This window comes from Thunnus maccoyii, chromosome 21 (assembly GCF_910596095.1).
Source record: "Thunnus maccoyii chromosome 21, fThuMac1.1, whole genome shotgun sequence".
In the NCBI taxonomy this organism is placed as follows: Eukaryota; Metazoa; Chordata; class Actinopteri; order Scombriformes; family Scombridae; genus Thunnus; species Thunnus maccoyii.
In genome coordinates, this window is record NC_056553.1 from 8,117,527 (window position 1) to 8,142,993 (window position 25,467).

The 25,467-nt window shown below is 41.7% G+C and overlaps 1 protein-coding gene across 1 annotated transcript; it reads left to right on the forward strand.

Moving 5' to 3' along the window:
• Window positions 1-197: 197 nt before the first annotated feature.
• si:dkey-192l18.9 (F-box/LRR-repeat protein 7) lies at window positions 198-24,101 on the forward strand. The gene is made up of 4 exons (XM_042398693.1): window positions 198-651; window positions 4,933-5,022; window positions 21,284-21,901; window positions 22,618-24,101. Exons 1-4 carry the CDS (start codon window positions 615-617, stop codon window positions 23,352-23,354), a joined length of 1,482 nt encoding a protein of 493 aa, XP_042254627.1. The 5' UTR covers window positions 198-614; the 3' UTR covers window positions 23,355-24,101.
• Window positions 24,102-25,467: the final 1,366 nt, after the last annotated feature.

Genomic DNA, 25,467 nt, shown 5'->3' on the forward strand with positions numbered 1-25,467 from the left:
TGTTAGAGAATAAGCTGCGATTGTTCTGTTTCAGTGCTGTTTTCTGAAATAATTTTCAAATCTTCTGCTCTGTAAAAGCTCTTGTTCAACAATAGGCTACATCTTTATTCTGCTGTTGTTACTGAGGCGCAGTCTCGGGCCTGTCTTTGGTTTATCTTTTTTTAAATATCCACATCTCCCTCCCTGGCCTGCGGTCTCTTTAAATCCAAATCCACTGGACGAGAGCTGCGCGTCCTCAGAAAGTTGTCTGGCCGCTGTGATTGCCCGCACTCAGCCTGATAAACAGCTGCTTACCATTTAGGGCACTTCACAAAGTTTTCTCTAAACTTCTCGAATCGGGATTTTTTTTGTGTGTGTGTACAACGCTGTGTGTCTGAGGATGTTCAGATATAGCCAGTCTGCACCGCTGGAAGCTGAAGTCTGGATTCTAGGTTTGCGTAATGCTGAGGCGTCCTCTGTTCAACATCTGGATTAACTATTTGGAGTCAGAGCTAGCGGCCCAACACAAAACTCTGACTGTCTAGTCTATCTTTATGGAAAAGACTGCCTTTTACTCTGGACTTTAACTCCTTTTGTTAACCCGAGTTTTGCGCATAGATTATGTATTCTTTAAAATGGGTGCGAACAATGGAAAACAGTATGGAAGCGAGGGTAAGTGCTGCAATTACAGCTTTAAAACGCCTTTTATTTCAATTACGCTTCAAAGAGGGAGTTTTCTCCAATGCTGTAACGTTAGTTAGTAAAAAGATGCTAGCATGTCACCGTTTGTTCCTTGTTCATGTCCAACTAAACTAAATATTCAAGGCAATGCGCAGTTTCTTGTGTCTTTAGCTTCCTTGAGTTTGTCCCCAGACATAAGTTAGCTAGCTTAAAACTAGCACTATTCCCTCTATATCTTTATTTTTCACACAATAAGTGTTTTCACTGTTTCTGTAGAGTTAAACCTATCCCATACCCCCATTCAAAAAACGCCCAGTTGTGTAGAATATGTGCTGATATGGTGCTGATACGTTTTGACTTTATATTACCTACTTTTTTATACCTTTTTAATGATGTGCAACGTTCATATTCATCCCTCAGGAAAGAGAGAGACATCTGGTGGTCATGTTTTAAACATTTTTATATTCTTAATGAACTGTTTCTAACTGTATGCAGCATGAAGTTGGAGCCCACTGCAGCCATTTCTCTAGATTTTTTTATCCAGGAAATTAACTCCTCAAGCTCTTATTGTCCAGTTTAAAAGCATGTGTGTGTTATAATACAGTTGCATGAACAAGAGCTTGCACAGGTAAGTTATTATTTGACATGCAAGACTTAAGGCTCTAAGAGTTGAAATTAGTAGCAGAGATTTTAACTCTGTACAGTCATTTTTAACGCTACAAATACTCACCTCACATCATCAGTCAACAACACATGACTCGGCAGGGCAGCAAGTTCATCAGACAACACCAAGTAGCCTAATTTATGCCATATATTTTGTACTGAAAGTGGGTCTCTTAATGTTTAGTGGAGGCGGGTCTGAAGACATGAGTGTCTGGGCATGTGGGCACTTAGTCATTCTTATCTTGATAAGAGCCAATTCCAGAGATTTTTTTTGTTCACAGGCCCTTCACCTATTGTTGTTTGATGTGGTAGCCATTTTGTGCATTATCGGTCAACGCCATATGATCCTTGTGTCAGTGAAAATGTGTATTCGACGCCTTGAAAATACACTAAATGGCTATGATGATGAAAAGGCTGAGGCTTGTGCAGATATACCTAACAGTAAAGACAACTGATTCCTAATTTAGTTTTTAATTTTTAGTTTAATAAGTGATCTGCTGCAGCTGATAAATGTTGGATGTTGTCATCGGGCGGAGCAAAAGAAGCAGGTATCTCAAGGGAGAAGTTCATTAAATAGCAGAATTGACTCGCCCTTAATAACACCACATAAATCAGATCTATAATGTGCCGATATTAAACAAACAGACAAAAAAAAAAAAGAAGGTCATCAGTAATGTGGAGATGGTGGCCAGCCAAGCAAGGTATTCACTGTCCATCTCACTCAGCTCGCAGATAAATTCAGGAAAATTGTTTCACCCAACTGGAATGCAGTTTAAATCCACGGCAAAGACGACATGAAACTTTCTTCTTTGCAGTATTACGATAACCAAAATCCAAGACTCTCAAAACACAATATTGATAAAAATCTCCAACCGTAGCATTAATGATCCTGGAATGTCAGTTCAACAGGCAGAGAGTCAGACTCACCTTCGCTTCATAATCTAAGGCCTAATCTTTCAACATTACTTATTCAGAAAAAAAAAAAAAGGAAAAAAAAAAAAAAAAAACCTGTGGCCTGACTCTTGCAAACACATTATTTCTGTCTCCAGAGCAGAAATGTTTGTATAAATAACATTCCAGTGTGATCTCTTCCTAAGTCAATAACTGCAGAGAAAAGATTGGAACTCATGATGTTAAAAATAACATGTGGACCAGCTCCACCTAGGAGCATTCAGGAATCCAGCCTGCGAAGGTATATGAGCAGATTCTATCACAGGTTTGACTCAGTTCAAGTTGTCCCTGAGTTGAATTGCAACAAATTTATGTTTCTTTACTCTTCAGGTGCAAAAAAAACATGATATAGGCTATGTAGGTTGCACACATGTCTGTCATAGCATTAGATTTACTTATAGTGAACACCTGGCATGGACGCACCTCATTGCTTTTTGTTGATGTGACATCATCACATGTTAAGACGATGATGTCTACGTTTTCCCGATTAAAACATTCACCCTTATAATACAGCTTGAGACATTTTCAAGCACACCTATTGCAAGAAACTAACGCTGCTACTAATGATTATTTCCTCGATTGCACGATTATTCATGCGGTTTGTAAATTGGTAAGTTAGTAAATTGTGAAAAATGTCCATCCCAAGTTCCCAGAGCCCATTATTACTCCTTAAAATGTCTTGTTTAGTTTGACCACAGTCCAAAACCTGAAGATAATCATTATATATCATAGAGAAGTATGAAAATAAGAAAATATTCACATTTGGGAAGCTGGAAGCTGTGATATTTTTCCACTTTTGCTCAAAACATGCTTAAATGACTATTAAAGTTTTCTGCCAATCGACTGATTGATGAATCGAACTGATGGTTGCAGCTCTATAAGAAACATAAAGTTGAGTGCATTAATTTGCTTTTGCTGATAAAAAAAAATCACTTTTTATGTGAGAATTGTTTGTCATCGGATGAGTTTTTCAAGGGATCCGTTTTCAGTATCAGTGGATAGTTTTCACAAGAAGATGTGAGCTAGTGTTCACCATTCCACCTCAGTGTTAACACTCTTGTACATGGTATTTATTCACAATATAAAATCTTTATAGTATTTATCATCATCTCAGTAGTGTCTTAAGACCAGTGTCTTACTCACAGTTGCAGTATTCAGCAGTCCGTCTGTCCACATCTGTTTTCAAGTGTGACTCCGCAATTAATTACACACTGGTCACAACTATGCAGCAGCCTTCCACCAACACATTATATAAGCATAAGTCAGGAAGCAGGAGCTTTTCTGAAAGTTGTTTTTCCACAAAAGACAGAAAACAATTGGCCTTGCACAGATCCACATGCTTCAACCCAACAGCCCCGCAGAGAAATGCCTGTAATATTCAAATATATTTTTTGCTTGTGTTGACGCAGCCTTATGTTGATTCCTGCTCTGCTTCCATATTAGAAAAAGTAGCTTCTCGCGTTGACGTCTACAAGCTCCTCATGAATATCTGAGTCACTTCAGAGCCGTGGCAGATGTGCCTGCTCAGTGATGTCACCGCGAAAATGTCATTCATACTCATATGAGCTGCATTGCTTTTGAAATAACTGTATACCTTTTGTGATCACGTGTAGTTCTTGCGGCTGAGTTTGGAGACACAGGTTGCATTTTTTGGCACGTACCCCCCCCCCCCCTCTCCCCCTCCCCCTCCTCCCGACCCCCCTTTTTGCACAAGCTTTCGTATTTACAACTTATTTCGGGAACTGTCTAGTCTGTTTAGGTGGTTGCACTTGATGTGCATGTGGGTGTGACTGTTTGAGAGTACCTCTTCTGCCTGTCGTGCTGGGTGAAAGGCACATACTTAGTCTCAGGAAAGCCACAAAGCTGCATTTATGATCTGACAGAGGAATGAAATGCCATAAACAACCCCTCCGCAGGCAGCCTGCAGTCACCATGGCAGACAAGCCTGTCGTACTCCGGCAGCAGAGAATACCTCTTTGAAATTTAGCACTCTTATGTGACCGTGCAGAACACCTAAATCCGATAATACAAGCATATAGCTCATAAATAAAAGCCGTAAATTCATGTAAACTTCATAGAGAAGCACTTTCATGTGGCAGTCATACAGACAGTACGGCCTAAAAAGTATGCTGCTAATGATACATATAATCATACATTAGAGTGATTGCTTGTATCTTGCGCAGGAGGGTTTCTCATCCTCCGTGGAAGTGAAGGCTGAAGGGGATTTTTTTTGGGGAGACTTTATTCTTCTTCCAAATATCAAAAAACGGACACATACTCAAACAAACCAGCGGACTTTGTTGCACGTGCCAAGGCTAACCTTTCATCTAAAACCGAGGAACATAAAAGTCATGAAAGCAGAGAGCGATGGGCTTTTTATTTCCTTACACTTCATACCTCCTTACCGCATTACATTCATCACGAAAAAAAGCGTATTTCCACTTTATCTCTGACAGACTCTTCAGGAATCGAGCGCATAAGTAGTTTTCTCAAAGGCACGTTTTCGATTCGACAAAAGGAAAAACATTAAGAGAATTCAGTCAACGTTATATATGTGACGTTTAAGTGATAAAACATGACTCATAGATGCAGTTTGTCATCTTAAAGTTGCCAAACTGTGTCATAGCACTTCTGTTTTTCTTCCCGTTCCCCCCGCAGGTAAAGGGAGCTCAAGCATCTCCTCTGACATAAGTTCGAGCACAGATCACACACCAACTAAAGCTCCAAAGAATGTGGCTACCACCGAAGGTAAGGCATCTGGTGCTCATTAACCAAACTCCCCTCCCTTCTTCTTCTTCTCCTCCTCCTCCTCCTCCTCCCACCCTTCTTCCCTCCTCATCCACTTTCTGTACTGCCTATTTTTGGAGAGAAACCTGTGTGTTCCTGGGATAACCCTAAATTGAAAACAAACTCACAGCTCCCATCAGAAACCAAAGGCATTTCTCGGGCTTTGTTTTAGAAGAAGAAGAAGAAGAAGAAAAAAAAAAAAAAACACTCTTGGCTTCTCATTGTGGAAGAATGCTTATCTAAACTGTGGTCGTATCAGGCTCAAAACGTTGCCAGGGAGGGGAGGTGCATGTGCTTTAGAGAGAGAGAGAGAAAGAGAGAGAGAGAGGAGGGATTTTTCGCTGGACATAGAGAAGGTGTGGGGAGTGAAAATGGGGAAAGAGGGCTTCACCTTCTGCTCAGACGCCGTAGTTACTCCTCTCCATGCAGCTCTCTGGCTCCCTCTCTCCTCTCCTCGCCTCCTGCCTGCCCAGGCAATCTTCCAACCCTGGCAGAGTGTAAGCGTAGGGAACCGCTCCTCTTTGTAAGGAGTGTACAGTATGTGTTACAAATGTAAACTGTATGCTCATTGTAGTGGATTCAGAAATACTTTGCAGCTGACAGATGCCTTTTGAATCCTCCTGTCAGCAGCTGTCTTGAATGTGGATTTGCCTGATACGTTTTTAACAATCTGTCTGTCAAAGCGGCAGTTTTTTTTTTTCTTTATTTCGACTTAACAGAACGAACTACAAAAGTCAAGTCTTCTCTTTAAAGAGTCGCCTCTCGGTGTCGAAGCTCTGAAGTACTGCGATGCCAGGAGCTGTATCCTCACAAATTGTCCTCTCTAGAAATTTGTATGAAAAATTGCAGACCACATCATCTCAACCAGACTCTTTTTTTAAATGTATTAATTTATTTTTACAATAGACTTGCTTACCAAGCAAAGTCATGACCAAAAATCCCATTGTTGTAATAATTTTCCCATGCTCAAAAAACATCATGGCCGTTTTCAGATTTATTTATCTTGTCTTTAGCATACAAACCTCTGACTCTTTGTAGGATATCAGTGTGAGGTTATATTCTACATCTAAACCTGATTAATTACATTTTTTGATCACTTGAGAGCAGTGCGTTTAGCTGAAAACACAACGCTTGGTCACCATCTCCTGAGGGAAATATCTTCAGCTGCTAAATGTTCCATTATGTCCACCAGCTAGTTGCTAACTTTATCTGTCCGCTGTTTGGTGTTGGGCAGGTAGCACACTGTTGTTTTTTAGGGCGCCACATCTGGAAACATTTAGCTGATGAGAGTGTCGGGAATGAACGAAAACAGTAAAGTTGTGGGCAGTAAAACCAAAACAATTAGCTGCAAGACGCTAAAACGCTCAATAGAGCTGAGGTGGAAGGGTGCTAATTCACTGCCTCTTTCACATGACATATTGATCCATTCTTAATGTAAAACTATTGATTAGTGTAACTTTAAGCCGGCATTAACTGATTTTTGGCCTTTTGGGGACACAACATTGACTTATCATCACTTTTTAAGTTGATACGTTGAACTTGTTAGCAAAAGGTTGTTTATTTACACATCCAGCAGTTACGGAACAACATTATCATACATTTGGAGTCATATATCTGGCAACCTGATGAATGTAAGTCCAATATTCACTCTCTTTAGCTACTAAATACTCCACTATGTTCACCAGCTAGTTGCTAACCATGTCTGTTTGCCATTTGGTGCTGAATAGGTAGTGTACAGCGGGTTTTTAGAGCTTTTTTGTTCTAAAAATCCTGCCTGGTGCATCGGAATAATACGCTATGAGAGCAGTGGGAGTGAACCGAAACAGTAAAGTTGCAGCCGAACAGCTAAACAACGAGCTGATACTCAGTATAAAGCTCTGTAAAGCTGCAAAGAGCTGCAGAGTCGAGTAATAATTCACTACGAGCAACGCCCCTCGCATTACACATCGTCATTTGATACGTATTATGAAAAATATAGATTATAGCCGCATTAGGCTGACTGATTTTCATTAGCTTTATAGGACCTTTTAATTATGTTTTGGCTAATGTCTACTAGCAATAAAAAGGTATAACATAACAAGCGTGTTTCACATTGGTTGACAGGCTTTGGGAGCAACATCCAAGAGATAGGACATGTTCCAAAAAGGAAAAAGAATGAGTCAGACGTTGAGAAAACCTGAAAACTCAGCGCTCAGTGAAGTAATCAGTGAGTCATTGATTCTGACCAAAAACCTTGTCAAAGTCCCCCACGGATACATTGTGGTCTCTTTGTATTGTTGCTGTCGCTTTGTGCCGCTGTCACCCTGTCTCTCAGAGCGGACCAGTGACTCATGGACTGCTTTGCACGCTCACACACATATACTCACCCAGTTCCTCTCATGCATTGTCATCACCAATCTTAAATTTGCTCTGGCATGATGAATGTAGTATTCTTGTGGTTTCGAGCCAGCCACAAGAAAACAAATACCAGCTACAGCCTGTGTTTGTAACTGTCAATCAGCTGTAGATTTCAAGGTGTTTCTCAGAGAAGAAAAGCGTCGGGCGAGCTCCTCACGAGACGTCGGATGTTCTTTCGGTTTCACGCAAGATGTGTGTCAATTAGTTTGTTTTAGGGAGGTTAATTCACTGATTAACCTCACTAAATATAGAGCAGGCTGTACCTTCCTCCTGTAAGTGTGCATTGAAACAAGGCAGATTACTGTTACAGATTCAACTTTGCTGGAAATGCTGACTCACTAGGATCTGTCCATTGAAGAGCTGCTGGAAGTGCACCCAGAGTATTTTGGGGAAATTGATAATTGTCCTGAATGTGTCTACTTGGAGAACAACCTGTGCAGATAGGAATATATAGAGTATAGACCATGGCCAGTGGCTTCCCCACCATAATTTCCCTCCTGTGTTATGACTGAAATTGTTATTTTGTTCTCCATGCTAAGTGGGAGTAATTACATGGTCTGGAACCGCCATGGCCACAGTCAAATCCCCCCTCCTTAAAAAGACACACACACACACACGCGGACCCACGTTCACATACTCACATACACACACACACACACAGGCAGATCACACGGTCCTTGCCCACCTAGTCCTGTGGTCCACTAAACTAATCAGGAAGCAGTCTGGGCTGTTTCCCCACCGCACACTGGGAGTATTCATATTATACAGTGTCCACATGCTGCAGTGATGTCGCTGTTGCATTAATGTAGTTAGTAAGTTTGAGGTAACATGTGCACAGTTTCAAATAAACTGTGAAACTGTCATGGCTGCAGACTGTAACGCTTTTCACCAGGATTGTCTAGTTTACTGGGAAGACCGAGCGGTGCACACTTGGGCTAAGGTTAGCTATTTTAGCTAAATTGTGCTAACTGGGCAAGTATTGTAATCAAGTAACATTAAACTTCCTGAAATATTGCCAAGGAGATCAGCAGGTGAACCAACTGTCAATCACAGCTGTCACTCAACATCCACCAAGCAGACATCAAATCTTACTAATAGAGCAATAATTTCCAGCACATTTATTAGATGGCCCGAATTTAGCGCTTGAGACTCATTGAAAAAATGATTGATTAGAGTATTTCTAGAGAGAAGTTGACGCTTTTTGAATAGGAATCAGTTGGAGCGATCGTCTCGGTCGGTCGCGTCGCACTTTACTTCCACATTGGCTTCAGCCTCAAGCTGTGGTAGTTTGCCGCTTGCTTGAAAGCCAGAAAACCATAATACTGAATTATCATCCAACCCTAATATCCGTATTGAGACGGAAAGTAGGCCATTGCCTGTCTTCCTCTACTGGCCCAACATGTATTCCTACTAAATCAACATTAGGAAGTTGCACTCATTCTCCTCCCGAAAACAAACTAAGTTGGGCAGTCATCTGGCAAGTTTTTGCGACGTGTCTCTGTTTTCATTTATTATTTAGACAGGCTTGTGGTGGCCTGACCCAGTTGAGTTGCTTATTAGCTGCAGACTGAGAGGCACAGTCCTGAACAGTAAATCCTTCCTGTGGGATGAAATTCAGTATCTCCCAGCAGGGGTTAAACTGTGACCCCGTCTGGGCCTCAAGGGTTTGCTTTGGCACACTGGAACTCAGGGTACCTTAGGAATGTGGCTCAGGCATGGCAGGAGCTAAACCGACAACACCCTGAGATGTTCGGCCTCTTGAATACCATTTTGATACTGCTATATCAGCCGGAGCCGGTGCCAAGTTTTAACCACTGATGTAACGCAGGCTCACAGGGGCGTTGATCATGACAAAGCAGACTTGCTTTGGGGTGAGCCCCTTCACACGTTTATAACGGCACCAGGAAGGTGACTGAGACACAGTGAACGGTGGGAACAATGAACGTGCCGACTTCCTCTCTGTCTGCCAAGGACCAAAGTAACAAGTGATAACAGCGACAGGGAAAAGCTTACTCCATCCTTCCACAACACTTCCAACATCGTAGTAAGAGATCACACTGTAAACATTTAGACTCTACTTCTTCACAAATCTCTGTTTCCTGCATACAATCATTACAGCTGTACTATGCAAGTAGTTAATGTCTGGACCGGACTGCACAATATCAGGCCAAAAAACGGGGAATGTAAATAAGCATCAGGCAAGTCGATTTGTTCATTTTATCACAGTGTAATCCGACCGATTCCGCATGTAAGATGCATGAAAGAAAGATGAGCATATTAGATTTTTCTTTGCCTTCTCACATAAAACATCTGCTGTGTGACACTCACCAATATGAGCACAAGTGGTCATCAGCGCACAGATGTAAACATAGCAAAGTCAAGGAGGAGGTTTTCCTGTCTGATTACCTTTGCATGCCATGCATGTCATGAAAGAATGCAAGCTGTGAATGATCGAGGTTAAACATGTACTCTGATGTGTCTCTCGGTCAAATCATTGCACAGATTTAAAGCACCATGATGGAGTAATCAGGCATAAATTATGTTATTAAGGCACTCTGTTGTGAAATCAGTACATCAATACAATCAATACAAGATAACAATTAACTTCCTCGCTGCTTTGATCTTAATATAGAGTTTGCGTCCTAGGCCTAGGCTTTGTGACAATGATTTTTTTCAGATCCAGCAAGGTTTTAAATGGTTTATTTAGCTTGAGGAGTGCAGTGTTTCAAAGTGCACAAGTCTGTTTTGTTGGGTGTGGTTGGAAGTGCGCTGTAACTGTCCCCGACAATGACATCACAGAGTCCTGGTGTGCAATCGTGCATCGCTCAGGCAAGGTGGAATGTTAAACCACTCGAGATCAGTAAAAACAAGATTTTCAGCGGGTGTTACTCTTTAAAACGCAGCGGTTTTATAAACTCGTAAAGGAACATTTAACTTCGTTTATCTGAAAAATTTCAAATCACTAAATTTGGGGACACGGTGTTTTCATTGGACGGCTATGCTATGGTAATAGCATAAAGATGGGAGGAGTCATGCAGCAAGAGCCCCCGTCTGGACTCCAACCAAGAACGTTACAGCTATGCACACCCTCGACTCTGCTGCTGTTTTTTTTTATTCTTTATTTATTTTTTTTTTTTTTTAACTTTCTGGTGAAGTGGAAGCATGTAACTATAAGTGACAGGATGACATGAATTCCTTGAAACATGTTCTGCAATGTCAAGTTGTATTTTAAAATATCAGTTTTCTTCAGACTTCATCACAACTTCACTTTTTCGATACATTAACTTTTCCCCCTCAGCCAAGTGTGAAAAGATTGTTATATTTTGGCTGTTTTTTTGTCTCAAAAGACATAAATGTCATGTTGTTACACTGATGCTTTTTTTCACAGGCTCTAATATAATAATATTAGAGCAATAAACAATGAAATATTGATCAGTCTCGGTTCACAGTACTCCCACATTGCTGTTCTTCACTGTGCAGTCTAAACAGCTCGGCTCAGAAAACTCCTGTCTCCAACATGTTAATATTTTTGCCCTCCCAAGGGCAACAAATATATCACACTTCATCTGTAAACCAACTCCACGCACTGATGACCCATTTCGTCGTGTTTACTTAACCAGATATATAGTGTTTCATTGTTGATTTTTGCCGTGCCAAATGTGAAAGAGGCTGCAGCGAGGTGTTTGTGTGTGTCGTTGCCGTCGGGACATTTTCACTGCTGAGAAAAGATTTAAGTTGTTATCCTCCACTTAAGTTGTAAATGTAACTTTTATCATTCATCTGCAGTCATTACTTCAGTATATCTTCTAAGTCAAATAACGCCGGGCAAACTTCAAGCTGTTGTGGAAAATTTATCTTTTTGAAGTCTCGGTTAAACTTTGTCCTGCAGCTCTACAGCTGCGTTGGAAGTTCTCAAACAGGCAGAGAAGTTTGTTTAGATGAGGAAGCATCTGTTACTGAAGGAAAATGTTTGACAGGTGATCGACTGTTGACTATGTTTGGTTACCTATGAAGGATTAGAGGGAATGCTCTTGTAGACTGCTGTCACTTTTTCCCCATTTCGACTTACACAAAGCAGCACACTGCAACTATTTTAACTTTTTTTTTTTTTTTTTCAACAAGTCTACAGCAATTGTAATGAGAAATATCAGTGGTTTTCTTCCAAACCTCATTGGAAATTGGAAAGTAGTCTTTGTAAAGAGAACACAGAGAGGAAAAGAATGCCAACGCTATTTTCCCCCAGATTTTCTCCATCAGCTGTCCTCGCTCCTCCCCCTTCCTTTCTACCGTTCCTAGAGCCAGGAAATCTGAGCAAAAAAGCACAGAATAAGGCGGTGAAAGAAAAAAGAAAACAAGTGAAAGCAGTTTATCGGAGGAGGAGGAGGAGGAGGAGGAGGAGGAGGAGGGGAAGGAAAAGGCAGTTCAGTGAGCAGAGTGCACCATCTCATAACTCTTCTCTGATTACGGCTCGGTCTTCTCGTTCTCTCGTCTCGGGGAGGAAGCGCTGGCCCTGTTGTTTTGAATGCGTTTGCCATTTTCTTCAACAGGGTCACATTTTTCAATTCTACTACAGGAGCATGTTTGACAGGAGTTGGGAAAGACGCCACCTGGCCCGAAACACATGCTCGCTTCCTGTAAGATTTTTGGCTCGCGAGTAATGTTTTTACTGTGATTCACCTGGGTGTTTGGGCTTTTATGTGGCAATATGACCACAGTTGTGGACCAGCTAAACTGACACGGTGGACTCCCCCCTCCCCTACTTTGATTCTGTGGTTTGTTTCATTACGTAAGCTGGGAAGTGTCAGTTGTGGCTGAGGATGCAATGCTACAAAAATGAGAGGAAAATTTCTCTCTAGACAGAGTTCTTCAAGGGGTCTTGGTTGTATAAACTGTGTTTTATAGAATTGTGTGTTTTAAAGAACCACCAGAACAAGTGAAGAACAGTTTGTGGCTCAGTCATATAGAGCAAGTTAGAGTTGAATTCAACCGCAGTAGAAGGAGGAAACATTTGTCGTGGTTGTCAAAGCTTTCGCCTTATTTGATAACTCAGGTTTAAACTTACCACATCCAAAACCATCGTCTTGGGTTTGCAATCACAGCATCTGAAAATTTTAGTGACTCAGCCTTTCTTAAAATTTGTTACAGGAAGAATGTTGAAAATATAAACTCACTGGGTGGTATGCAGATGTAAATTAATAAAGACAGGCCTACGTGATTTATTCTGACAAATTTTGGGAAATATATGTTTTCTACTCCAGAGTTAGATGGTATGCATACCACTCTCATGTCTGTATGCTCAATCTTTAGCTAGCATGCACATTCATTAGCATAAAGACTGCAGTAGGGGTCCAAAGTTTAAAAAAATTCCCCAAATTCCCCTCTAAATTTGACTAGTTAACACATGTCTGGTTTGTTTAATCCACAGACAAACAAAAATGTAACAAGTTTACAGCCATGCAAGTGGCTCTGTGAGGCTGAACTAAGCTCAGCACACATCTTAGTTAACCGTGTTAGCATGCTAACATTAGCAAATGGAACACGAAATACAGCTGGGGATGATGGGAATCTCATTACTTTTGCAGATATTCAATCATAAACCAATGTATTGGATCAATTAAACGTTTGATCTGATGATTTTGAAGCTGGAGGAAAATTTGAGGGATCACTTACAGTTCATCCTGGAGGGAAAAATGAATGTCTGTACAAAGTATCATAACAGTCCATCCAACAGTTGTTGAGATATTTCAGTCTGGACCAGTGCTGGACCGACCGACCGACTGCCAGGCCAACATGGCTAAAAACAACAAGTTTTGGTTTTACAGGGAGATTCATGGGAGAGTTATTTCTTGGCTGTTTCTCGCTGTTTCCCCCAGCCTCCAGTCTTTTATGCTAAGCTAATCGTGGCTAAGGTAACCATGTCCAGGCTGTAACTTCATATTTATGGACAGACATGAGATGGATAGCAATCCTCTCAGCTAACTTAGCAAGAAAGGAAATGAATGTATTTCCCAAAATGTCAAACCCTTCATTTAAACTAGAAACAATCAAAGATTTCTTTGTCAGAATAAGTCATGCTTTAAACCTTTTTAACCCCACCTGACATCTTTTTCCACCTGAAAAGCTGCTAAGAAAATTGCCATCTGGTGAGTTTGTATTTCCAGCTCCTGCCCAGACATATTGACCTTAAAATGTCCAGGTTTCTTGAGGTGACTATTAGGACTGCGGCATGCACTATGGCATTCAATCTACATATAAATATTATTATATGCAGTGTGAGACCAATCACAACCATGCATAGTGCTGCAAAAAGCTCAGTTAAACTGATCAACTGAAGTTTTATGAAGGACCTTTTTTAGTTTGAGAGTTGAGAGTTTTATTCTCTTCTACCCTGTGAGACAAAATAACCTCTTAATGCAGTTAAAGTGAACCCTTTTTTGTCAGGAGTTTTTAACCGCAAAAGTTCCAGCACTTCCCTTGTTCTGTTGCTTCGACCACATGAGATCATTACATTTGCTCCTCATCACAACCAAATCAACCGTTTGGGCCAGCACTCGCTTTTCCATTCCTGTCTGATGTGCAGTTTCTCCGTGCTGTGTGAAGCCAACGTTGCCCTCCTCAGTCATTTAACATGACTGTCACTCCACACTCTAACCCTTCTCACACACAACTGCCAGAAAGGATAAACTGTACAGAAAGACATCTCATGCACACGATTCTCTGTTTCTTCATCTTTTGACGTCCCTGCTTTAACAACCTGTAGAAAGAGAAAAAAAAAAAAAAATGACGTCAGCTTGAATGTCAGTGATTTGCCAAAGGCCGGATCGGTCTTGCATGATGCTAAATTGCTTTTGGAGTCTGGACTGTCATCTCTGTTCTGGAAAATGTGCGCTGTGATGAATAGACAAACACAAAAGCTCATTTGTGAAAGAGTGAGTTTAAATTTGGCTTTTTTTGAGATAGCTGAACGTCTGCCGTCCCCCTTCGACCGAGGATTTATAAAGTGACAAGGGCAAGAGTGTGGAACGGCTTTAAGAGGCTGAAAACTCCCTCTGAGGAAATTAGACGTGTTGTGGGGAAAGCGTGGCGCATTTATAGCCAAAATCTGGTGCTGCACAAGCTTCAGAAATGAATCTTGAGACTGAGTGAGTGTGAGAATAGCTGCAGTCTAGAAGTTGAGGAGTTATGGGGGTTGTGCGGAGCTGAGGAGTCTGTTTCCTGTCCAAGTGTGCACATTGTAAAGGAACCAGCAGGCCCTATTGTCTTTCAGGTTGTCCAGTGACGTAAGACCTTCCTGTAGTGAAGGCTTTGCTGATAGCCCAGCCGCCACACTGTACGGTAATATCAACTTCCATGTATTCAATAAAAACCCAAGACAGACCCAGATGTTTTTTATCCCAGGAGTTCTCTCTCTCAGTCGGATGTTTCCCTTTTAAAAAACTGGAGCATGTAACCGTTTAGTGCTGATAAATCTGTTGCGTTTTCGATTCTCTTTCGGTCAAATCCCAGCTGCCAGGTTGTTTTTAATTAGCTGACACTCTCTTTTTTTCTTTTTTTTTTCTTGTATTGATTTGATTCCCTGACTTATGAGTAGAAAGCATCTCCTGATTCCCTCCCATGCACTACACCACACCCTGTCACGGTCTTGGCAGGGGAGGAGCACAGTGAACATGTCACCGGGCTAATGGCATTGAGGTAATGGATTGGTCTATTCTGCCAGATGCAGCAGTAATAATCCTGCTAGCTCCAGACAGGGTCTTAGCAGAACTTCACAGCACTGCAAGATCCTGAAAAGAATCCCTATAGCTTTAGTTTATGACCAGACTGCGCCAAAGTCAGGATTGACCCTGCCTGTGCACTTGTCTCTGTCTCTGGTAAAGTCTGCAGGCTCTTTTGCCAATTTATCTTCCCTCTTTCTTTTCCTCTTGCCCCTATTTTCTTTTTGAGGCCCTCAAATCTGTTTTTGTGCGTTACTTTAAAAAAAAAAAAAAAAAAAAAATTCATCAGGTTTTTGTCATTAAGGCGACATCATTCTGAACATCCAGCTGCACCTCTTCATCATGCAGGCATCTTGTCTTTTCAGTGATCACTCCGATTGATTTACATTAAACTTCTGGTATCAAAGCACGATCCAGATGTGTCTCAGAAGTAAGGCTAAGTTGATGTTAATGGAATCCTGCTGCGGCAGTGCTGCGGATCAGCATAGATTTGGTATTAGTGGCAAATGATTTCAGCCAAGTATGCCTTGCTGTGGCTATATGCGCATTCAAAATGCATGAGTTTCTCTTTCATTTCACCACTGCTCTGTTGTTCTTTGTCCAGGGTAAAGACCAGATGTTCCACTGTTTCTCCTCTGATTTCCCAAACCAAACTGAGTCTTCCACCATCTGCACTCAAAGCGCCTTCAAGAGAAGTTTAACAGCTGCATGGTATTTGTTCTGTTAATGATAGGTTTGCAAGTGATACAGAGATATAAAACACGACACCGCCGGTTAATTTATACAGATTTAAGCAGTAACTGAGAGTAACAGAACAGTTACAGTTCAGTCTTTCAGTAGACTTTGGAGCTGCAAATAAATGATCTGAACTTGTCGATAATTCACTAAAAACAACAGTAAATAATGACAAAACAATCCCAACTCATGGTCCGTTTACTAGCTTCTTCTTCTGGAGCTTTCAGTCGTATCAGTGGATGGAGTTTGCTCAGTCGCCATGGAGATGAAAGCGTTGCCATGCGAGTTGAGTAACTGTTATGATTCTATGTATGTTACGGACTTCTCATCTGTGTTGGCTTAAAAGTTAAGCATGGATCTTGGAAATAGTTTGATCAAATAATTCCAACTTAAAGTCCACTTAATTGAGATGTGGTTAAAAACTCCAGAAAAAAAAGCTTATGAGTGGACCGCAACTTGAGATTTTTTTTGTCAGATGACAGTTTTGTATCCCAGCTGTCATGCTTGCCAACAGTGAAGTTGATAACTGATACAACTGGGAGTTCTTATTTGAATAAATTTGACTTTGTTGGGGTTGGACAATCTGACTAATAGAACTATTAGTTACAGTCTCATTTTTGAGAAAGTTGAATATTTGGGAGGTACACTCTGTATGCAGGTTGCAGTCCTAGATTATATCCTAAAGATGGAGAGCAAACATGTCAACCACTGCAGGCCTGACAATAAGCTTCCTGTACCTGATGAATTGAATTTCTTGGACATTTACGTAGCCAGCATCTGCATGGCTTTGAAACAGTGTGTTACTCTTGAGAAAGCACTGACTGCCTAATTGCTAAGAATATGTGCTGTTTGAGAATATGGGAAAATGTGGGTTGCAAATGCATGGATTGTGTAGATAGAATTACATAAATTAGGCACACACACACACACACACAAACAGAGGAAGCTGGTCACATACAAAAAAATAGATTTTTTATCTTAATGGTGACAAAGTATGAAAAATGTGAAGGAAAAGCTATAAACTATACATTCCTTATAAGATACACCATTTTTTAAGAAAAAAATGCTAAAATTCTCTGATTCCAGTCACTCAAATGTGAATATTTTCTTGTATTTTTAGTCCACTATGATTGTAAACTAAATATCCTTTAGTTGTGGGGTGTTAGTTGGGACAAAAGAAGACATTTGAGGTCATCACCTTGGGCTTTGGGAAACAGTGATCATCATTTTCACCATTTTTATAGACCAAGTGACTAATCTAATTAAAAAAATTGATAATAAAAATAATCATTAGTTGCAGCCCTAATGATTATGTGATTATTTAATGAACACATGCCTCACTCACCAGAAAACCCTAGATACAGAACATCTGCACATTCCTTAGAGAGACCAAGGTGCTATCTATCTGAAATCCAGCACAACCGAGAAGCTGCCTTCATTTAACTTTTCCCACCAGCTGTGGGAAAGTGTGTCTCGGAGAGAAAGGGGGTGGATGTAGTCTAATTAGCACCGTGTTTCTCCGGGATCGGAGCACTCTTCTGATCAGTAACACATGTAATTACGCAATTTGAACGTCAGTCCTAAGCCAGTGGCAGATGAGTTTGTCTCCTGCGTGCAGAGTCCGTCTCATTAGCTCGGACTTCTTTCATCCATCAAAACTAATGACTCAAGAAATGTGAAAAATCATTCATCAGTCATGATTTTGGCATTGTGTAGATCTTTGTGTTGTGATACCAAAGGACTGATCCCCTTTATAACCATAGATATTTAACACAATGTCATTAATATTCTTATTATTTACTGAAAACATTACATTTTTTGCACTCCATTGGACTAGATGCCAAAATATGCTGATTTCCACTTGTTTGTATAGCTCTGTGTGATGTTTGATAAATCCACAAACACTAGGTATTAACTCAGGAATTTTGCAATATTTATAATGTGGTTGAATAAATAAAAAATCCCAGCACCACCACTGACATGACATATTTGGACAGGTGTGTGAAATTTGAAATAGATGAAGTGTTTATAATGACCTCAGACCATTAAATCTTTTGTATTAAGCTAAAAAAAAAAAGCATCATCATCAGAGAAAGTCATTTGAGAGCAACGCAGGCCAAGATAAGCTAGATGACCTCAAGGAAATAATCATACACATTTAACCTTGAACTAATCAGAAAGTAGACCACCCACAAGACGCTACAGATTTTTAATATGCAGTGCATTTTTAACAGTGACACTTCATTTTGTCCGAATTTGGATGCGAGTGAGAGTTTCAAGGCGCACAAGAGGGAGTTTTAAAGTAGCCGTGAGTTGGAGGACATTTTCCCGAGAGGACCGGTCTGTGGATGTCATCAGAGGCGGGCTGGGAGGCAGACTGAGCCGAGGTCTGGAATTCAGATCTGCAGGGACAGTAGTATGGGCGATGTCACTGCCCAGCTGTCTGCCAGCACACAAATCCACATGACAGGCAGGATGCTGTCCATTTGTCATGTAGATGCTGACATACTGTGTACAACCAGCTGACGATCAGTCTAGAAGCGTCTCTTACCCAGCATGGTTCAGTCATGCATCAGTCTACATGACTGACTTTACAAATGTAGGGAATGGATGGCGAAAGTGTAGGTATGCCTAACAATGTAAGGCAATTCAAACTATCACTATCAACACTGAAAACTAACACCTCAAAAATCCCATATAGCTGACGAGCTCTGTGGTAGTTGAGTCTGTAACCACGCTAGCGCCTTTGTGAGGCTGTACTCAGGCTGATGTTAAGCAGGTATAATGTTTACCGTGTTCACAATCTCACCATCTTACTTTTGCGTGTTAGCGTGCCAATATTTGCTAATTAGCGCTAAACGCAAAGCACAGCTACACTCGAAATGCCAGTAAAGTTTCTGAGTTCAAGGTTCCTAAAAAACATACTTTAGTCAAAACAGGCCAATCGGTGTCCACATTTTTAATTGTAAAAGCTTTTATTTTGAGTAAAATATTTTTCTATTAATGGATCACTTTTGGTAATATGAAGTAGCTTGTAGTGAACTCACAGAGAATTATCACCCAACCTCGCAGTTGAGCTCTGCTGAGCATTTTAGCATCTTTTAGCTTATTGTTTTGGTCTTAAAGCTGCTACTTAAGTGTTTTGGTTCACTATAACTTCTCAGGCAGTTAGGGTTGTAGTTCAAAAAAAAAAAAAAAGAGAAATGACTGAAGACTGAACTGAAGTTAGCAACTAGCTTGTGAATCTAGTAGAACATTTAGGAGCTAAGGAGCTGGATATTCCTTAGGAGTTGGTAGAGACCAAAACAGAGCTAACGAGGGTGAATATTGAACTCACATTCAGGAGATGGACAGAAACTCCACTCCAAATGAATGCTCTGTGACTGCTGGATGAGTAAATTAACAACTGTTTGCTAACACATTAGCCGTATCAGCTTCATAAGATGATAATGTTGTATTTAAAATTTGGGCTACCGCACCCAAGTGGCCATAAATCAATTAATACAGCTTTAACTTAAGAACGTTTCAACATTCTGTAAGTTTTGTGGAGAAAACACACTGAGGAAGAATGAAAAGAAGAGACACCTGAGACCCAGTCTCATCAGTAACTATCAGTGTCTCAAACATATAGCATGATAGCTATTTTTTTGGCCATAGTTGGACAGCTGTAAGTGACATCATACTTGTAACTTCTTGAAATGCTTTTAGTGATGACTATCAATCTGACTAAACTCAAGACTGGACAAGACGAATTAGAGAGGTGATGAGGAGACACTGATAGCATCAGAGGAAAGCACTCAGTGTCCCGGTGTGATGAGTCGACCCCAAGAATCAGATCCAACGCCCTGACCCGACGGAGGTGGAGGGCTGCACCATCTCACGCCACAGTGATGGGATCCAGTCACACAGCTGCGTCTTTAGACGTGGCAGCAATCAGCGCACATCTGTCAGGAGGGCCTCAGTGTTTACACAGGGCTAACCGTCCATTGTCAGCCCCAGCAGCAAACTCCTCAGCTGCTCGCTTTGAAGCTTGCAGAGTTCATCTGATGAAGAGGCCCTATGACTGCTGCCCAAACGCCTGGAAGATAAATGTGACATATTTTTTTCCCCAAACATCTCAAAACATGATAACAAGATCCATGGAAACTCTTCTCAATTGATGATAAAAGCTGGTGTGGTTATGGCACCATCATGATGAACCATGCACTTCCCAGCCTATTTCTTGACTTTTTGTCTATTTGTCTTATTCCCACAGATAACTGAAAACTATACTGTGACACTGAGTCATTTCTAGGACGGATAATGCAAGGAAATAATCTCCGTGATCTAAAACAGCAGTGGTAAAGGTCAGAGTGTGGTGTTAGTCCTTCAGAATAAAACACAACATTGATGAGTCATGCAGCAAGAAGAAAAGGAATTTATACCAACGTCCCCAGTAACAGTGGCCTCAAAAGACCAGAATGCAGTGCAAGGCATGTTTTTTTAAAGGGACGCTGCACCTCATTTACACTTTTCAAAAGTAAGGCTATGTAATACTCTGCCTTTGAAAGCAGTCGTGTAATGTTTTCTATGGTCCTGGAGGAGATTTATCTTTTTTTTTTTTTCAACTTTTTTTTCTCAGAACTATTAACATCAAGGAGGAGCTTTACGGAGTCAGAAAATAACCCTGATGAAGGGGTCTCAGCTCTGGCTTAAAGAGTGCAAATTTGTAAAAGGAAGTCTGCGTTACAAACTGTGGACATGGAGTTTGAAAGTTAGGGACATAAACCAGGCAGTGCGGGTCTAATGAAAAGATGTTAAATGTTGCATTATGGGAAATGTAGGATCCAGTGTTTTTGGAACTTGATCCAAGGATGGATTAAAGTCAGGATATCTTGATCCGTGCTGCGTTGATTTTGACCAAAGTTCCATAAAGTTTCTCCAAACTTTGTGGAGTAGCCCTTTAAGAAGCAAAGCTATTTTTTCCTTGCTTGGAAACTTTCGCCTTAATGGTCTTACTAACAGCATCAGCATTAGCTGTTCTCCCCCTTGTAAAACCAACAGATGACAACACAGTCACTGAATGCATTTAAGGCGTTTGCTTTAGTTGTTAAGAGTCATCCTGAGAAATGTAGGAAATTACTAGTTGAAGTAGAGGTACATGAGTCAGATTTAAGGAAAGTACAGCAAAACTTTATAGAATCCATTGCAAAATCATTCCTGGAATGTCCTGAACATCACAAACGAATGATATTAAATGCTGAGGGTGAAGTTTTCCTTTAATAGAAGTTTTCTCCACATTCAGAGTTGACCTCAGATAGTAATTCTGTCTGTCCCTCTCTTTTTTGTTTCCATTCTTTCTCCTATATACCTGTCCTGTAACCTTCTTCACTCAGGTTTAGACTCCAGCACACGGACGCTGAGCACCCCCAGCCCTGGTCTTATCCTGCCATCCAAGTCCTCCTCTCTCTCCTCGCCTGCCCTCTCCAGCAATGGCCACGAGACCAACTCCTCCTCCTCCTCTTCCGCCCCTGCCGAGACAGTTGCCGTTGTCCACCCTCAGCCCGGCACCCACACGCGCTCCCGCCAGTCGAAAAGCCACCACCACGCCCCCATCGACCTCCTCCCGGACCACACTCTTTTGCAGATCTTCTCCCATCTCCCCACCAATCAGCTGTGCCGCTGCGCGCGGGTGTGTCGCCGCTGGTACAACCTAGCATGGGACCCGAGGCTGTGGAGCACCATCCGGCTAACGGGCGAGCTGCTTCATGCCGACCGTGCCATTAGAGTCCTGACCCACCGGCTGTGCCAAGACACCCCGAACGTGTGTCTGACCCTGGAGACGGTGGTGGTCAACGGCTGCAAGAGGCTCACTGACCGGGGGCTGCATGTGGTGGCTCAGTGCTGTCCTGAGCTGCGACATCTGGAGGTTGCTGGCTGTTATAACATCTCCAATGAGGCTGTGTTTGAGGTGGTGTCCCGCTGCCCCAACCTGGAACACCTGAACCTCTCAGGTAAATACCACAGTGTCATATTCTATGAAAATCAATCAAAGCTGCTTGATTACAGGCCAAGTGCAGGCTTACTGGGTTTTATTAAGGAGTGGCTGTTACCCTTACATCACGCACAAGTGTGGATTTACCTCAAAGAATTCCTCTCCTCAGTCATTTCTTCTAAAGCTGCTAAAATCATTAGAGGAGCAGGAGAAGTTCTGCCAACCTTAAGCTCCCATGTGGGAGAAGAAAGGCTTTCTTTAGCTGAAAGCAGAACTTACCTCAACATGAGTAAGAGGAGCAGTCTGCTGCTTTCATTAAGGAAGTGACACATATAACATTGAGTTAGACAGGACTCTGGTGGCAGAGCAACAGTCTGCACCATTAGCACCAGGAAGTAAGCCCTTTGTTGTAAAAATAGCCTTTAAAAAATGTGTGGCTTTTATTTAGAAGGCTGAAAATAATGAAATCAGTTCAATTTTTCTAACTGTTAAGGACATTGGTCTTTGATTTCTTTCCCCTGAAAACTGACCACAGTTTTGGTTTTATTCAAGTTGTTTGAACTCAAACATTTTCATGCCTCTAGTTGCAGGCATAAAGCCAAATAGTTTTACTCTGGCGCCCTCAAGTGGCGAATCATAAGTGAGCTTAACCCCAAGAATGAGTCTCCAATGAATAAAGAAAAAAAAAACAGTATGTACTGAAGAAATAACTTCTGCCTCCTCTTCCTCCTCCAGGCTGCTCCAAGGTGACATGTATCAGCCTAACCCAAGAGGCCTCGCTCCAGCTGTCTCCTATGCATGGCCAGCAGATCTCCATTCACTACTTGGACATGACCGACTGCTTTTCCCTTGAGGATGAGGGCTTGCGAACTATCGCCGCCCACTGCCCTCGCCTGACTCACCTGTACTTGCGTCGCTGCACCAGACTGACTGATGAAGCCTTGCGCCACCTGGCTCTCCACTGCCCTTCAATAAGAGAGCTGAGTCTCAGTGACTGCCGCTTGGTGGGGGATTTCGGCCTGCGTGAAGTCGCCCGACTGGAGGGCTGCCTGCGCTACCTGAGCGTGGCCCACTGCACCCGCATCACAGATGTGGGTATGCGCTACGTGGCTCGCTACTGCCCGAGACTGCGCTACTTGAACGCGAGGGGTTGTGAGGGGCTGACAGATCACGGCCTGGGCCATTTGGCCAGGAGCTGCCCCAAACTCAAGTCTCTGGATGTGGGTAAATGCCCGCTGGTGTCGGACAGTGGTCTGGAGCAGCTGGCTATGTACTGCCAAGGCCTGAGGCGGGTGAGTCTCAGAGCGTGCGAGAGCGTAACAGGCAGAGGACTCAAAGCTCTGGCAGCCAACTGCTGCGAACTGCAGCTTCTCAATGTGCAGGACTGTGAGGTGTCGCCAGAGGCACTGCGGTTTGTCCGACGCCACTGCCGGCGCTGTGTCATCGAGCATACAAACCCCGCTTTCTATTGAAACTCTTGAGCTTTCGGACTGGTCCTCTGACAAGTGGATGTTCTAATATTCCTGCTATTGTGTTGGTAGCGGCTGATGTGTCAGAACTGGTTGAAAACTGGTGTGCAATACTGCCAGAATTTGTCTTTTTAAATACGCTTAGTGGCTGTTAATGCTGTCCTTTGAAAATACTTCCATAGAATGTATTTAACATATTTATCTGTAAAAAAAAGGCAGAGAAGTACAGTATTTCAGTATATTACTTTTTTTTTTTTTTGTCAACATCACAATTTGCAATGTAACAACATGCTACAACACTGAGCACTGGGTACAGTTGTGTTACCATTTAAAAGCATTGTAATATATTCTATTTTAAAGTTCATCATCACCTTAAGGCCCTGAAACATAATCATTATCTTACATTACTACATCTATTTATGAACAGCAAGTATCATCAGAATAAACCACTAAGAATGTAGCTACAAAGCAGCAAAAAAAAAGCAGATCTGGTGATTTAAAATATACTCAGTTTCACTTTCTTTATGTTGTGTGCATATGCACTTTATGCTATTGTACTGACAATCACTTCAACTGAGCTCAAAATGTCATCAATTTGTCATCTGAGGTTCTGTTAATTAAAGGTTACTATTACCGAGAGGACTTTTACTGCCAAAAAGAGACAAACAGGTATGGGATCATTGTTTGAAATAAACAAGAACACATTGCTGCTATAACTGTGCCAATAAATTTCTTCAAAATCCGCCTCCACAACTGTGAGTGTTTTACTCAACCCTTCATTACAGTCTTAAAGGATTTAAGTCTGCACATATTTTTGAGCTATTAAAGTAACTGGGGATATTTAGGAATACCGTATAATGGTTTGTAAAATGTTGTGTTCCTCTTTAAGGACTCTTTAAGTGTGCGAGTTCAAAGGGCAGGATAGGAAAAGGTGCTTCCTGTTTTCACATCATTGGTCGAATAAAATCCGCCTGTAACCTAATACAGTGGTGAACGCACCCTTTGCCCTTTGGTTGTGCGTTATGCACAGGTTTTTTTGGGACAGAACTGAAAGACTGTTTATGTCTGTTTCGTGTAAGTTGTTACATTTTTAAAGCCTTCTAACAGAAGCAAGCATCTGTCAGCGATGGGAAAAGCTCTCCTCCACCTGTTCTTGATTGTTAGGCTCCTGCAGGGCTCCTTAGCTCAACCAGGCAAGTATATGACATAATCGCAACACTAAGCAATAGCAAATAGTGTTGTTAGAGGCAGCTGTGAGAAAGAATCTGTGCTTCTGTGTTTTAAGAGAGCTCTGGACCTGTAGTTTCTCTAAAGACCGGCGCTATGCGAGGACATTACAGCACAGTGAGAGCCACGGAGCAGCAGGTGGAAGAGTATTAGGGCATCCCATTTGCCCGTCCACCCTTAGGGCACTTGCACTTGGCTTCCCCCCAAGCAGCTGAGCCCTGGAAAGGGGTGAGGGATGCCACAGAAATGCCAAAAATGTGAGTAAATATTGGCTTTTTGAAGCCGCTGGAGTTTACTACATAGTGAGTGTATTTGGTGTGAATCATTTAATGTGATTACATTAAAAAAAAATGGACTGAAGTTGTTCCAGCTTGTAGGTAATTAGTTTGGCATATGATGCAAGATTAAAATCAGGAAGTAAACATGTTTGCTTGCAGAAAAGTAATTGGGCAAAATACCTGTATGTTGATGATTGCTGTTGGAAAGGAGGATGCATAAAGATTCCTGCAGGATGTATGAATTAACAAGAATCCAAGGCACTATCTACAGAAGTATATTCCCTCATCCTTTGCACACTACAGTATTTCCAGTGCACCCTCTGCCTTTTTGTAAAGGTGTCCACAGGATACATCATTTGCTGGGGCTCTCTGGAAAACCTTCCCTGTACCTTCCCAAGTATCCATCAGTGGGAATGTCTGAGGATTGTCTTTACCTTAATGTGTACAGACCCACCGGGACCCACCCTGGAGAAAGACTACCAGGTAGTACACATGCACAAATGCACATGTGTTATATGATTATGGTAGCACCGATTCAGCCTTACCTGCATCTAAATAAATGTGAAACAGCACTTAGCCGACAAAGTGTGAAGGATGAATAAAACATGATG